This window comes from Lactuca serriola, chromosome 1, assembly GCF_051521515.1.
Source record: "Lactuca serriola cultivar US96UC23 chromosome 1, Lser_US96UC23_V15, whole genome shotgun sequence".
Taxonomy (NCBI): domain Eukaryota; kingdom Viridiplantae; phylum Streptophyta; class Magnoliopsida; order Asterales; family Asteraceae; genus Lactuca; species Lactuca serriola.
The window spans coordinates 21,287,636-21,300,927 of NC_136408.1; the positions used below are offsets into that span (position 1 = coordinate 21,287,636).

The window sequence follows — 13,292 nt, forward strand, 5'->3', positions numbered from 1 at the left end:
GGGATCAGAAGAGGGTGGGTGACCAGAACGAGACTTTCATTTAGGGAAACTACTATATGACCCTGCATGACACTTCCCCTTCTAGTATTGCTTGGGAGGACCTTTCCCCTTTTTACCCTTTCCTTGTCTAATGGCTAGGATGGGAGCACTAGCAGGAGTGGAGGCAATACTTTTTCCCTTCATTCCTGCTTCAATTGTCTGCAAGAGGTTCTGCAGCTGAGCCAAGGTGGTCTCACTATTATTCAAATGATAAGTTAGAATAAACTGGTCATAACAACTTTGTAAGGAGTTCAAGAATATGTCAGTAGCCAAATCCTCATCAAAGTGCACATTAAGCCTAACAATGCACTCCACATAGCATTGCATTCTCTGCACGTGGTTACAGACAGATTCTCCCACTTTGATTTTGCACGCCATGACGGACTTTACCACCTCGTACTTTTCTTGATGGGATCGCTTATGGTACTTTTCCATAAGGTCCTTGTTCGTCTCATACGACCAGTAATCCTCATAGAATCTCTTCAACTCAAGGTTCCTCGTGGAGACAATGTTTCAAGCAACTTTTGTTGCATCGTCATAGTGTTTCTGGTAGGAGGCATATTCTTCAAGAGTAGCTTTGCCTTCTTCGACTTTGATGAGTTCCTTTTCGAGAATATACTCTTTGTTCTCAAATCGAAGGGCCATTTTAATGTTTCGCATTCAATCATTGTAACTGGAACCATCCAATAGGACTTTGGAGCAGACCGATAGCAAAGAGAAGTTATGGTGGTTGGAGGAGGAGGAACCAAAAGCATTAGTTGGAGTAGACATTTGTAACGTAAGGTAGTTTTAGTTAGATAAGAATAATCCTTAATATAATAACCCAAAATAAAATATTAAGACTAGGATCCAACTATATAACTCACAACTTAGAAAAAGGGATGTCATAATCTAATTGTAAATTTTATAAATGTAGGTAAATGAGGATTTACCAATTCCACCAAAAAAGAATGAAATTTGGAAGAAATTAAGTTAAATGAAATGCCTAGATCTTTTAATATTCATTAAAACTATTCAATGACATGTTTAATCTAAGATTATGTTCTTTTATGTATGACTGGGATGTCGAGGATCGCAAACAAGATGTGAATAACCATGCAAATATGCTTGGTAATCTCATTGTCATTTATCATCTCAATTGATGTGTTGGTAAACCACACATGCTCCATCAATAATGATAATTTATGAGATACATATTACAACTTTTTATTGGTCCCTATTAGTGTGTTGCTTAACCACACACGCTCCACTAACGACTTATAAAGTGTAATGTGCAATTTCATGGGTTAGCATACAAATTCACATTTTTCCTTAAGTAACTAGATTTGGGATTTTAATAAAAAAAATGTTCTAGTACTTTTTAATATCATTATACTTTTAATGAGAATTAATTGTCCTATCAAACCCGTTCGGCTAACAACCCTCCACTTAACAAGGAAGCGGTGGGTGAGAGTGGACACACATTCAACTACCATTTTATAAGCAATTTCCTTATACCCTCCTTATAGACTAGCTTCGTGAATGAGGCGTACTAAAAACCATCCAACGCTTTCTTGCATCAAGAGAGGCTTCCTTATACCTCCAAATGACCAGAAATAAAATAAGAATGATGAATTCGAGTTGGAACCAAGCTTTCTTGCATCAAGAGAGGCTTCCTTCTCCTTCAAGCTTCACAAAAGAAAGCTTAAACACTCAAAACTCAAGTATGGAGGCCAGGTTTTGGAGAAGAGACGTTCTCAGAGGATTGCGGCTACCAATGAGGTAACCCTAAGAGTTAGAGTTCTTAAACAGGGCTCAAATGCCGAGAATTAGGGTTTCAATCTTCAACTATGTCATGTCGTGCATAAGACATATCACACCACGACTTTCATTTAAAGCATCGCGTCATGACTAGCCCTAGGTTCAGATCGTCAATTCGACAAAATCTTAATTAAGAGATTTAAATTAAGGTGAGGAATTTCACACAGTAGGTCCAAGGTTCAAAATCTAGCTAGCACCCATACAATATTGCTAGTTATCCATGATTGACCACCCATGTAGGCCTTGGGGCAAATTTACATGGGTCGCTCAAATAGTTCGATACAACATTTTTTATATTAACCTTTCGTATCGAACGAGTTACAAAACAAACATTTTTATAAAACAAGAAAAAAGATCATTCTAAAATATAACATCTAACATCCTTTTATATAGGAGAATATATATTACTCTTAATACAACTCTAAAACTTAGATATAGATGATCCAAGTAAAAAACGTAGCTTTGAAGGACAAGAAAACTGACAGGTTGCAATATCTTTAGTGGAAGTGTCTTCCAATGGTGAAAGAAAATATTTTAAACTGGCGTATTATGCATGAAAGCATTCCTACCAGGCACAATCTAGATAGGAGAGGGCCATATATTCCCTCAACTATATGCCTGATGTGCACCAATGACCAAGAAACTAATGGCTGTATCTTCGATTCTTAGGACATTGCTCTATTTTTTTAATACAAAATAAATTACAATTAAATTAAAAATAAAATAGTAATGGCAATATAGTCCTTTTATGTCTGCAAAGGATATAGCATGCAAATTTAAACCAACGATGGATGAAACATGCAAGTTTTATACAAATGAAGAACGGTCCGAAATTTTTGAAAATAGAGACTAAATATGCATTTTGACACAACTCACATAATTTACTAAAAAAAAGCCCTTTAGTGACTATTTATGGAATGGTCGCCGTATAAAACTCCATGCATGCATTTGTGCCCGGAGCATATATAACCAACATGTAAGTTGCTATGCATAGGTACCCCACAAAACAAATCATCGGCAATGTTTCTGTTAGTTCAAATAGGAGAATTTGAACCCATCAATTTTAAGTTATCATAGACGTCTCAATCCCTTAGACAATGGTTAGGACATGGTTGTGATATTCATCATCTCTAACTAAACTAGTTGATCCTATGATTAACGATAGAACATTTGAAAAGTATGTGATTAATGAGTCGTTAGGCATGACTTTTGTGGTGTAGAATCAAAAGAGAGATTTTAATCATAACCCCAGATGAGATTCTTCAAAGGTCTACAACGGATTTAGGGTAAAATTTCCATGTTTGTACAAGGGATGTGTTGTAAATCTTTTGCTTTCTTTTCCTCTTTTGCTCATAAAGGAAATTGAATAGTAATCTTGCTATTGGATTTACTCTGAAGTACAAAACACAATGAAAGTGATTGCAGTACCAGATGGAGGACCACAAACGAAGACAACTGAGGACCGACGATGAAACTAGCTATATTCTTCTTTTTGTCACCAGATCTCATGTTTTAACAGAATATATATATACCCTACATTCCAATACCCCCTCCCCTCAATTGGTGAGCACTACTGTCCGTGTATATACATACATATAAAGTCCTATACGCATGTGGGTATCTTCAGAGAAAGAGAGAGGTCGAGCATGGGCATTGGTATCATTATTGTTTATCTATGTGTTCAGACTTTTGTTGAAAGCCTTGGGATCGAAGGCAAAGGCTGAGATTTGTAATCATGATGTTTTTGAAACAACCATATATAATTATGTGCCTGTAATTGCAGCTTATCTATATATCTCCTCAACCCATCCCAAGTATAAATTGAGAGAGGGGAATTAAGAAAGAGACATAATTTATTTCAGTTTGTTTACGTATAATATAATATATATATCAGTGAAAATGTGTAAAAAGTTTCACTGAAAAGAGAAAATAATACCAAGATAAAAGTGAATCTTTTTGTGTTCTTTCTGAGATTATATATACATATATATGTGTGTGTTCCTCTCTCTTGCTTGCTTTTTTCAAGGGTTGCTTTAGAAGAGAGCTTGAAAGAGTAAAGAGTGCAGCAGAAACCTTGAAAAAGTATGGCTAAAAGTAGGAGAGAGGTATATCCATGTCCATGTATGTCTTAATCTTTACATGTATTGATGTATGGTATGTGGGTGTCACCTGAAACCCTGTTTCGTTGAAGTTAGGGATAGATTCTTTGGTAATTTTTTGCTTTTTTGATCCCTCTCATTTAAAAAAACAAAGAAAGAAAGAAGATCTCCCTTCTTTTTTTTCCAGTTTAGTTTTAGAAAGTTGATTAAAAAGGCGTATAGAACAGCATCAGCTGCAGTGTATCACACAGTCTATCATTCATATAATTATGGAATCTACAAATTTTCATCACCAACAACAACAAGAACACCACCAGCCTCTTGTGGACTCTTCTTGTTATGGACTTGCTTGGTATCAAAACCCCATCCTGTAAGTTCCTCTCTCTCTCTCATACACACTTAATCTTCATGCTTATAAACGTAGGGTTTTATTCATACATATCTAGGGTTTTAATTCTCTTACATACTTAAAAGAAAATGCTATTTGGAGAGCAATTTATCTTTCTTATCTATGTTAAATCACTAGATCTCATTGTACAAATTTCTGCAGCAATGGTACTAGAATCAGTACAAACTCAAGAGATGTGAAGCAACACATAAATCATAGCATAGATCTCGTTCCTCCTCCCACTGTGCAAGACTTAGGATTACCCTTGAGTACGATGGAAAGTTTCATGGCTCATGAACTGCAACATCTTGCAAGAATCAAGGAGGAAGTCTCACTCTCGAGATCTTATCCAGGACTCTCAGAAATGATCATAAGCAGCAGCCCAACATCCAGCATCGAAGATTTACACTTACACCCATCCCCAACCTACATGTCAAAGAATGATCATCAACGGATTCGATACGACAATGATAACAATCAAGAGATATTTCTCAAAACTTTTTCAAATGGGTGCCAAATAAAAAGCGATCATCAGCATATGAATCAAATACCCTTTTCGGAGGAATCGGTGTCGTATTCTGATGATACGAATAGTTGTTATAGAGGGACCTTTAGCCAGATTCTTCCAACTATAAATATTTCGAGTTTGAATCAATCGTCATCAACACCACCATTGGCAATTTCCTCAAGCTCTTTTGATATCAACTTGCCTGCTTTAGATCCTTTTCGCTCTCCAACATTTGATGGGAGTTTTCGCTATCAACCTTCTTCCCTAAATATTCATAATCTTGGAGGCCTTTTAAAAGACAATTGTTTGTCTTATGGTCTTGACCAAATGCATCAGCCAAATCACAGCCAAGCCGTTTGTCATAGCAAGGTGAGTTTTTTTTTTTTTTTTTTTTTTTTTTGTCTTATGTTCTTTTTTTTTGTGGTCAATTTATAGTTTCCCTAGCTAGTATTTTATATATTTAATATTACGTGATAAAGTCAGTCCAGAAAATAAGTACTATTCAACCTAAATTTTAGCACAGTATTCAACCTAAAATTTAGCACACATTGAATGCCTGCTGAAGAAGAAGATGATGCATCCATCTTTACTTTGATACAGAAACTTTCCATTCTTCGGTTTAATTAAATAATCGAAAGTTTAACCTAAAATTTATACACATGGTTTAAAATTCATTGTAGGTATTACCACCCTTCATCGTCGAAACTACAGAAGCGAAAAGGTCAGCCAGCAATTATATGGATGCAAAGGCCATTAAAGCAACTCCACCCAAGAAATCAAAACTGGAGTTGCGCCCTTCTTGCGCACCCTTGAAGGTGATTTAATTTACATGCGCTTTCTACAATTAGTAATCACAAAAATTGTCTTTTTTTCTTTTACTTTTATAGTCTCAATTAAGTATCAAATATTCATGGGTGTGCGTGTTTTGGTGAATCAGGTTAGAAAGGAGAAATTAGGCGATAGAATATCTGCTCTTCAGCAAATGGTAGCACCTTTCGGCAAGGTATAGTGTTATCTTTCGTCCTCTCATAAAGTTGCTAGCTTTCTCCTTTCTTGCACTAATTAAAGAGCTTTTTTTCTTAAAATTTTCTGATACTGAAATATGCTTTGCGCTTTTTCAATGGGAAATTAAAACACCATTTTGGCGACTAGAATCGATGGTTACAAAATATCCATATATATATGCTATTATTCAACGATCCATGCTATATATATAGTATAGAGAAGGTAATATATATACACTTATATCCCGTACTCATATATAAATCAACTTCAAATTAATTCAAGCTCTTTTTGTTTTAAAAATTACAGAAAGTTATACATATATATGCACTTACATTAAACCCTAACATTTCGGTTCATAACATTGACTTCGTTGCTCCTGTAATATTCTAGTTATTTCTTTCTTTTTCTTCTTCTTTTTGACAGAAACAGAAGATTTTTCTTCTTTTTTTTCTACTTCGTGATTTCATGGTTCTAAATAATTGAATAAAGTAACTGCTCCCAAAAGTAAGAATAAAAAATGAAGGGAGAAACATAAACTTCAATTTGACAATTTTGAATTAAGCAAAAATCTTGAAGCAGTCACTTGAGTTATGGGCAGCTCAATTTTCTGGGAAAAGGCACAGGTCTTGCCTGAAAACGGGTTGCAGACCACCGCCCACTGTCTCTTTCTTTTCCTTCTTTTTCTTTGTTAACTCGGAACTGCTTTCTTTGATCCATACAAGCCATAGATTAATGAATTAATTAATTGTTATATTATTATCAATCAATAATTAATTAATTAACTATGGTTTTGATAAACGTGATTGTGAGGATTTATGGGGAATATTTGCAGACAGATACTGCATCAGTGCTAATGGAAGCCATTGGATATATCAAGTTTCTGCAGAATCAAGTTGAGGTACCTATACTTAATTAATTCTTCTCTTCAAAACATTCTTCTTGGTTTCTGTTCTTCGTTAGGGCTTCCAAGCTTATATTATATTATTATTATTATTATTATTATTTTCATTATTTAAAAGTCAAGAAAATTTTATTAAAATAAACAAGCTATCGATGGGTAGATTGGAATCAGTGACTCGACCAATTTATATATCTACCATTCTTATTATTAGTCGGTTTTTCCATCCCACAAATTTTTCAACTTCAATTTATTATTTAAAAACCAAATTTGTCATCTTTTAATTAACTTCAAATATGTTATAGTTAATTAATTTCTTTCGGGTAGAAATTTTGACTACTCTTTGTGAGTATATATACTTATATGATAATTTATATATCTATAACTCTCGGCAGAACCCTAATCTACAGAATGGATTTAAGATGATAATAAAACATAAAGTGATGTGTCGTTGATTGAATAGTATATATGAAACTCAAAAAGAATATTAATTTACAATTTTATGTCCTGATGATGCTGAAATTTCAAAGTGTACCACTAGATAAAACTGTAGGGTATGGAGCCCATACGTGCTTTTCACACAATCTTATGGCACAATGTAGGGCTCATGCTGATGCACACACACTCTCCACCCATGAGACTTTCTGTCTTCTGTAACTAAGAGTCTTAATTGCTAAGGATGCCATACATTTTTTCTCTACATTTTTTATTGATACACGAAAAAAAAAAAAAAAAAAAAAAAAAAAAAAAAAAAAAAAAAAAAAAAAACATATAAACCTTAAAAGGTTTAAAAGGAAGGCCAACTGACGACATTTTTCATTGGTCTAAATTAACAATATATATGCTATATATAATTATCAGCTCTTGATTGTTTGCAGACGTTAAGCGTGCCATACATGAACTCAACACAAAAGGCCACTAGAACATCGACACGAGGGGTAAGTAACTTTTGGAATTTATTGAATTCAAGTGCAGGCCTATATATATGTTTAACAAACTCGGTCTATATGGCATTGTTAAACTTTTAGAAAAAACCAATTCATGAAAGAAAAGTTTGTTTAAACGATAATATGAAACAAATGAAACAAGCTAGCCGTTTAACTTGAAATTTTTTAAATCAACATCAAAGAAATCAATTAGAAATGTGCTTACATATTATTACATCTCAGGGTTCAATAAAAAATGGAAATGAAGAGATGAAGAGGGATCTTAGAAGTCGAGGGTTGTGCCTAGTGCCATTATCGTGTTTGTCATATGTCACATATGGAGGTGGAAACATTTGGGCAACCCCCTAGCTAATAAGTTTGATGGGATTATTAGCTCATTATTGACTTGAGTCCTGAGTGACAAGAACATATTGAGCATGGGAAATTATATATGTGGCTTTAGATCGATTGTTTAATTTATCTCTACTTTTTGTTAATAAAACGGAGCAGATTCGGTAGTCTTGTAAAAGATATAAACAAGGATGCACCATGTTTGATCCATATATTCATGTATCCAATTTTTTTCTCGAACAACACTTTTTTGAGAAAATTAGATAGATGGTAGCAAAGAGAACGAGATAACCATGGAATTGCAAAGGAACCAATCATACCAAGGAGGGCTAGGAAAGGAAACCCTTGAAACCCAGTTCAAGGGTCTATTTTTACTCATATTCGAGATCCAATAGAAAGCTAAAAGAACAAAAATAGTAGCACAATATGTCATTTAGTATCATTGAAAATAATGTCATCTCGAACATTCTGCTAGAATTAAAGCATGGTTTGGATCACCATGGTGAAGCAATGCTCTTCGAAATGACCCATATTTGAGAGAGTATTAAGTTTCATAACTATGCTCAAAGGCTCTAGTTGAGGTATGTGACCAGTTAAATCAAAGCTTAAAATGTAGAGCATGTCGGTAGAGCCTTTCTTATTTTTTAGTCTCAAAAACGTTTTATAAGTGCAGTTCTACACACTTTTATCTTTTTTAGGTTTTGTTATTTGGCTTGTGTTCGGCCCATGACCTTTTTCGGGTTAGCTTAATTCTTTGCTTCCTATTGAAATAGTGATGTTGTAATTTGGATGGTCATTTATCAATTTTATAAAAGTTGAATTTTTCTCTCCAAACTTTATGATCCCCAAATCTATGATATTCGTTTAGTTAATGCGGGATTAAAAGAGATTGTATTGGATATTCTGAGAATCAACAGGGTTAATTTGTGTTTAGGAGTTGTACACTACATCAAGGGTTTTGAGGTGGTATTAACTACAAAATTATATGGTCTTTGGAAGTTTCAGAACTCTTGTGCTTTTGAGGATAATAAGTTGAGGATAGATTACCGTTTTTATTCTATTATCGTATAATATTTTATATGGATTGTTAACATGAGGTGTTGAAGTAAGTTGGATTGGTTGATGGGGATATCATGTCCATATCTAGCTTTTTATCATTTCCAATTTGGCATTTTGAGTTAGCTTCTTGTTAGTTGTGTTGTTTTTAAAAGAAAGGAAAATATCTAGCTTCTTGCTAGTTGGTGATAGTAGTTTTGTTGCTCAAGCAATGGAAAAACAATTTCCATCTGTTGTCCACAAAGCCGAAATTTATGTGAGGTAGAGATAGCAAAAATACATTCGACTAATAAGTGAGTTAAGAATTGTAAATAACCATCATATATTTTGTTGGGTTTTTATTCAAAAACAAGATTTTAGCAACGGAAGACTTGAGTATTTTTGAACAATTATAAACTAGTTATAACCAACCATAGATCTTCTTGCAAAGTTTAGAAAGAAAACAAACATCAAAGAAAATAAGAGTTTAACAACCTTTGTACACTTTGGATCCTCTAAGGGGGGCTTAGAATTTGATGGAGAATGTAGAACCTTTGAGACACCAACCAATTACCAACTTGATGTAGGATGCTAGTCCTTTTGATGTACTCTTAAGCTTGGAAATAAAATACAGACGTATTTTATCCAAGAGAGAAAATACAAGCAACTTATAACACTTGAAACAATGCAAGAGAGTAAGAGTGAGAGAGGGAGAGTGATTTTCGACCAATGCATGCAAGAGTGAATGATTTAAATGCAAGCCTCTAGTCTTAATCATAAAGTAAAGTCCTTAACCATTAAGTCTTTACACTTTAAGAAAACCATGTCCCTATGTCATGAGCATGTCTCTCTTAGGCTTAACTCTTTTAATTTAACAATTGAAGAGATCATACTCTCCATCCCTTTGACTATTTTCATCTATGGGAAGAAAAAGAAAGAACTAGTTTCAAATTTTATAAAACAAGTTTATAAACTATAAACTTCAACTTTTAGATAAAAGACAAAATGATTTATCTAGTCCAAAAAGTTGTGTATGACTTATTAATTCATACCATATGTAATAATATGTTACTTGTTATTGTAAAATAATTAATTCCATGAAATAATGTTTTCCCAATTTATTATAAGAGTTTATGAATATTTATTAAAATCAATTTCTAATAAATAATCAATTATATCAAGTTAAATTAGCAATATCACTTTAATACGACTCTGGACCATACTAGATCTTTCAATCTCCCACATGTGCAAGACTCATATTAGACTGATATAGACATTGGTGAACGTCTAGCAACATTTCACTGCCCTTATCAACATACAACTTTGTGCCATTCTATCAACGCCCAATTCCCCATTATCCCAAGGCTACAATTGGTGTATAAGGTAAGTTATTAGTTATCTCTTTGTCACAGACATCATGTTGAACATGAGATACGGATCGCAATCAATCTCATATGATGTTGAACTTTTGGTAAGGTATCTTAAATGTCTAACTCTCAACACATAAGAATAACAAATCTCATCTTGACTACATAAGCCTCTTGTAAGCTCAGCTCGTGTAAAATTGATTTCAAATCGAACTCTTAACGAGTAAATGTCAAATAACTTACTAAATAATTTTGCTATTTGCATCCCTAATTTTTTTCTTTTTTTAACCGACAAATATCTCCTATTATAATAAAAGTGTACCAAACTGCCACGTGGCAATCTCTCAGCCTCCCCCAATCTAATTTTCCCGCTCACATTACCAAGTGAATTTCTGAAACTGCCCGTTTGGCCAATTCACAGTAGAGAAAAATTAGGAACGAAATCTGCATTTAAAATGGAAACACGGTTCCTTCATTTCGATTATATCTTTACACGTTTTCTCTGATTTAAACCCATGGAGTTGTATTCAATGACAAATCAACAAGTAGTCGTCCTTAAAATTGAAATCGATTGCTTCATATATCCTCTTAGTCCCTGTGTATTTTATATAGACCTCATGATGCACGTTTGATATTTGGTGTTTGTTTTCTTCATCCCAATCGGTTCCCTGTAAACCCCTCCCCTTTTATGTACACTCGATTGAATAATACCAGGACCAAACGAAAACGAAAATTACATTTATTGGTGTTTGGAAGAGGTGAAGAAATGGTTTATATCCCACGAGACATTCAAAAGAAATTTATCCCAACTTTTAATTTCAAGATCTATTAGATTATCGTTACATTTTGATGATACAATCTCGCTATTTCCAGAGTGGTCGAGAGTTTCTTGCTTCATCATATCCAAAGAAGAAGAATGCCTAAGTACTCTTTCATAAGCGATCACAGGCATTGTTAAGTCTGCAATTATGAGCTTCTTGATATTGATCTCAAATGTAAGATGTACTTATTTCAATTGTTATTTTCATTATAGAATTTTGATTTCACTTTCATTTGACTGATGTGGCTCATGTTAGATTACCAAAGACTCGGTTTCATAGAAGGTGGTAGTTAGTTACATTACATCTTTTATTTTAGTATGTTGGTTTTTTTAGTTCCTTTAACTTGATGGTTTTAGAAAATGATTTCAGGATTGATGTTACTTTTATTGGAGTAGATAGAACTAGCTTGATGATGGCTCTCCTAACATTTGTGAGTACATTACCTGAGATGAAGATGCATTCCTCATTTTCTTTAACTAAACGATTGTCACTACTACAAAATTGAATGCTTGTTATGAAAAAAAATGCCACTAAACCAAGAGACTACACTGATGGTTTTGGAAGAAACCAAAAGTGATTTTGTTACTTTTCTTCCACTGACATTATTTGTTGCTTTTCTTCTAATGACTTTTTTTGCCTTTTATTTTATGGGTAAATGTCACTGTAACCCAATCAACTATCGGGTTTTGTATTAAAAGCTCCTTAATGTTATTTTTTAATACTTTAGAGGCATAAAATCAATTTTTAACTGCTAAAAAGGGACCTTTACTTATAACTATCGTCTGCTAATGATTTAGCATTTTTCACTAAAAGAAAATTAAAACTATAATACACCTCACTCACGTCCTCACCCACCAGATAAGACGTATGTTCGTATTCAAGCAAGACACCCACCTTCCCCATTCCCACTCATAGATATTCTTATGAATGTTCTTCTCTCCGAGATTTCATCTTATTCTGATTAGGTTTCTCTCTTTGCTTGGTATCCTAGGTTTGAATCTATTCTCCATTCATACTTCTATAGATATACAAGTCGGTGAAGCATCACAACAACCCAACAAGGATGTACGCAGAGGCTGAAGAAACTAATGGTCGGTCTACGATCGGAGTTTGGAGGGCCTGAGTCTGCGATAGTTTTGATTCTATTCTTCATTCCGATTTCATGTGTTTTTTCATTGATAATCTTGCTTGGAAGCTATCTGGAATCATTTTTCTTAAACCTAGAATTGCTTTTCAGGTAGGTGGACGATTATGGTGACAAATGATGGTGATTAGTTGTGGTGTTGGAGGTTGAAGATGACAGTAGTTTTCCAAATGCCTTTGTTCTTAATTCCTTACCAGCGATTGAAGGGAGAGGGTGAGATACACACGCAACAACAACACATAGCTATGTTCTTGACTCGAAGGGGAATAAACTATCGGAACCCCTGTATCTCGATTTCCAATTTCTTTTGGGGCTTATATACAAGATACATATTGCATCTATATTGTCAACCAATTTAGCACAACACATAACCATTCAAAGAAAACTTTGATGTTCTACCAAGTCAAGTCCCCAAAACGGGTCTAAAACCAATTGGACCATGCATGAATACAAGATTGTCAATTCTATTCGGGTAAGATCGAAAAGAAAATCCACATATATAATTTACGGCTTGTAAAACATCCCAAAAATATAGTCCAAAATTTTTGTTTTAAACCATTTAAGAAAACCCATAATTCATAAAACAACATAATAAAATCTCAAATCATGTATCTCAAACATCATATCAAAAGATAGTATCAAAACCATGTATCAAAATATCAGAGTCTAAAATATCCCAGGTTGAAAATTGTGGTGTGTGCCATGAAATCATCCTGAGCTCTTCCCCTTGCTACCGGAAGTACCTGAAACCAAAACTGAAAACTGTAAGCACGAAGCTTAGTGATTCTCCCCAAACTGCCACATACCATACACATAATAGCATACATTGGGCCTTTCCCACTACATTGTGCCCCACCCAGCATCGGACGAATCCGGCATCGGGCCCCGCCTGGCATCGGACCGAAGTCCGG

General features: G+C 34.2%; 1 protein-coding gene across 1 annotated transcript; it reads left to right on the forward strand.

The window, feature by feature from the left end:
* The first annotated feature begins 4,174 nt into the window (after positions 1-4,174).
* On the forward strand, positions 4,175-8,257 carry LOC145068494 (transcription factor bHLH110-like). Its single transcript, XM_079015501.1, has 7 exons — positions 4,175-4,308; positions 4,489-5,203; positions 5,515-5,649; positions 5,772-5,837; positions 6,672-6,737; positions 7,616-7,675; positions 7,907-8,257. The coding sequence occupies exons 1-7, from the start codon at positions 4,208-4,210 to the stop codon at positions 8,030-8,032; spliced, it is 1,269 nt and encodes a 422-aa protein (XP_078871627.1). The 5' UTR covers positions 4,175-4,207; the 3' UTR covers positions 8,033-8,257.
* The last annotated feature ends 5,035 nt before the right edge of the window (positions 8,258-13,292 follow it).

Bases quoted from the DNA above. Each gene is read 5' to 3' on its own strand.
- LOC145068494 (XM_079015501.1), top strand. From the start codon at position 4,208: ATGGAATCTACAAATTTTCATCACCAACAACAACAAGAACACCACCAG. The intron at 4,309-4,488 runs GTAAGTTCCTCT...AAATTTCTGCAG, and splicing joins TGGTATCAAAACCCCATCCT to CAATGGTACTAGAATCAGTA. The intron at 7,676-7,906 runs GTAAGTAACTTT...ATTACATCTCAG, and splicing joins CTAGAACATCGACACGAGGG to GGTTCAATAAAAAATGGAAA.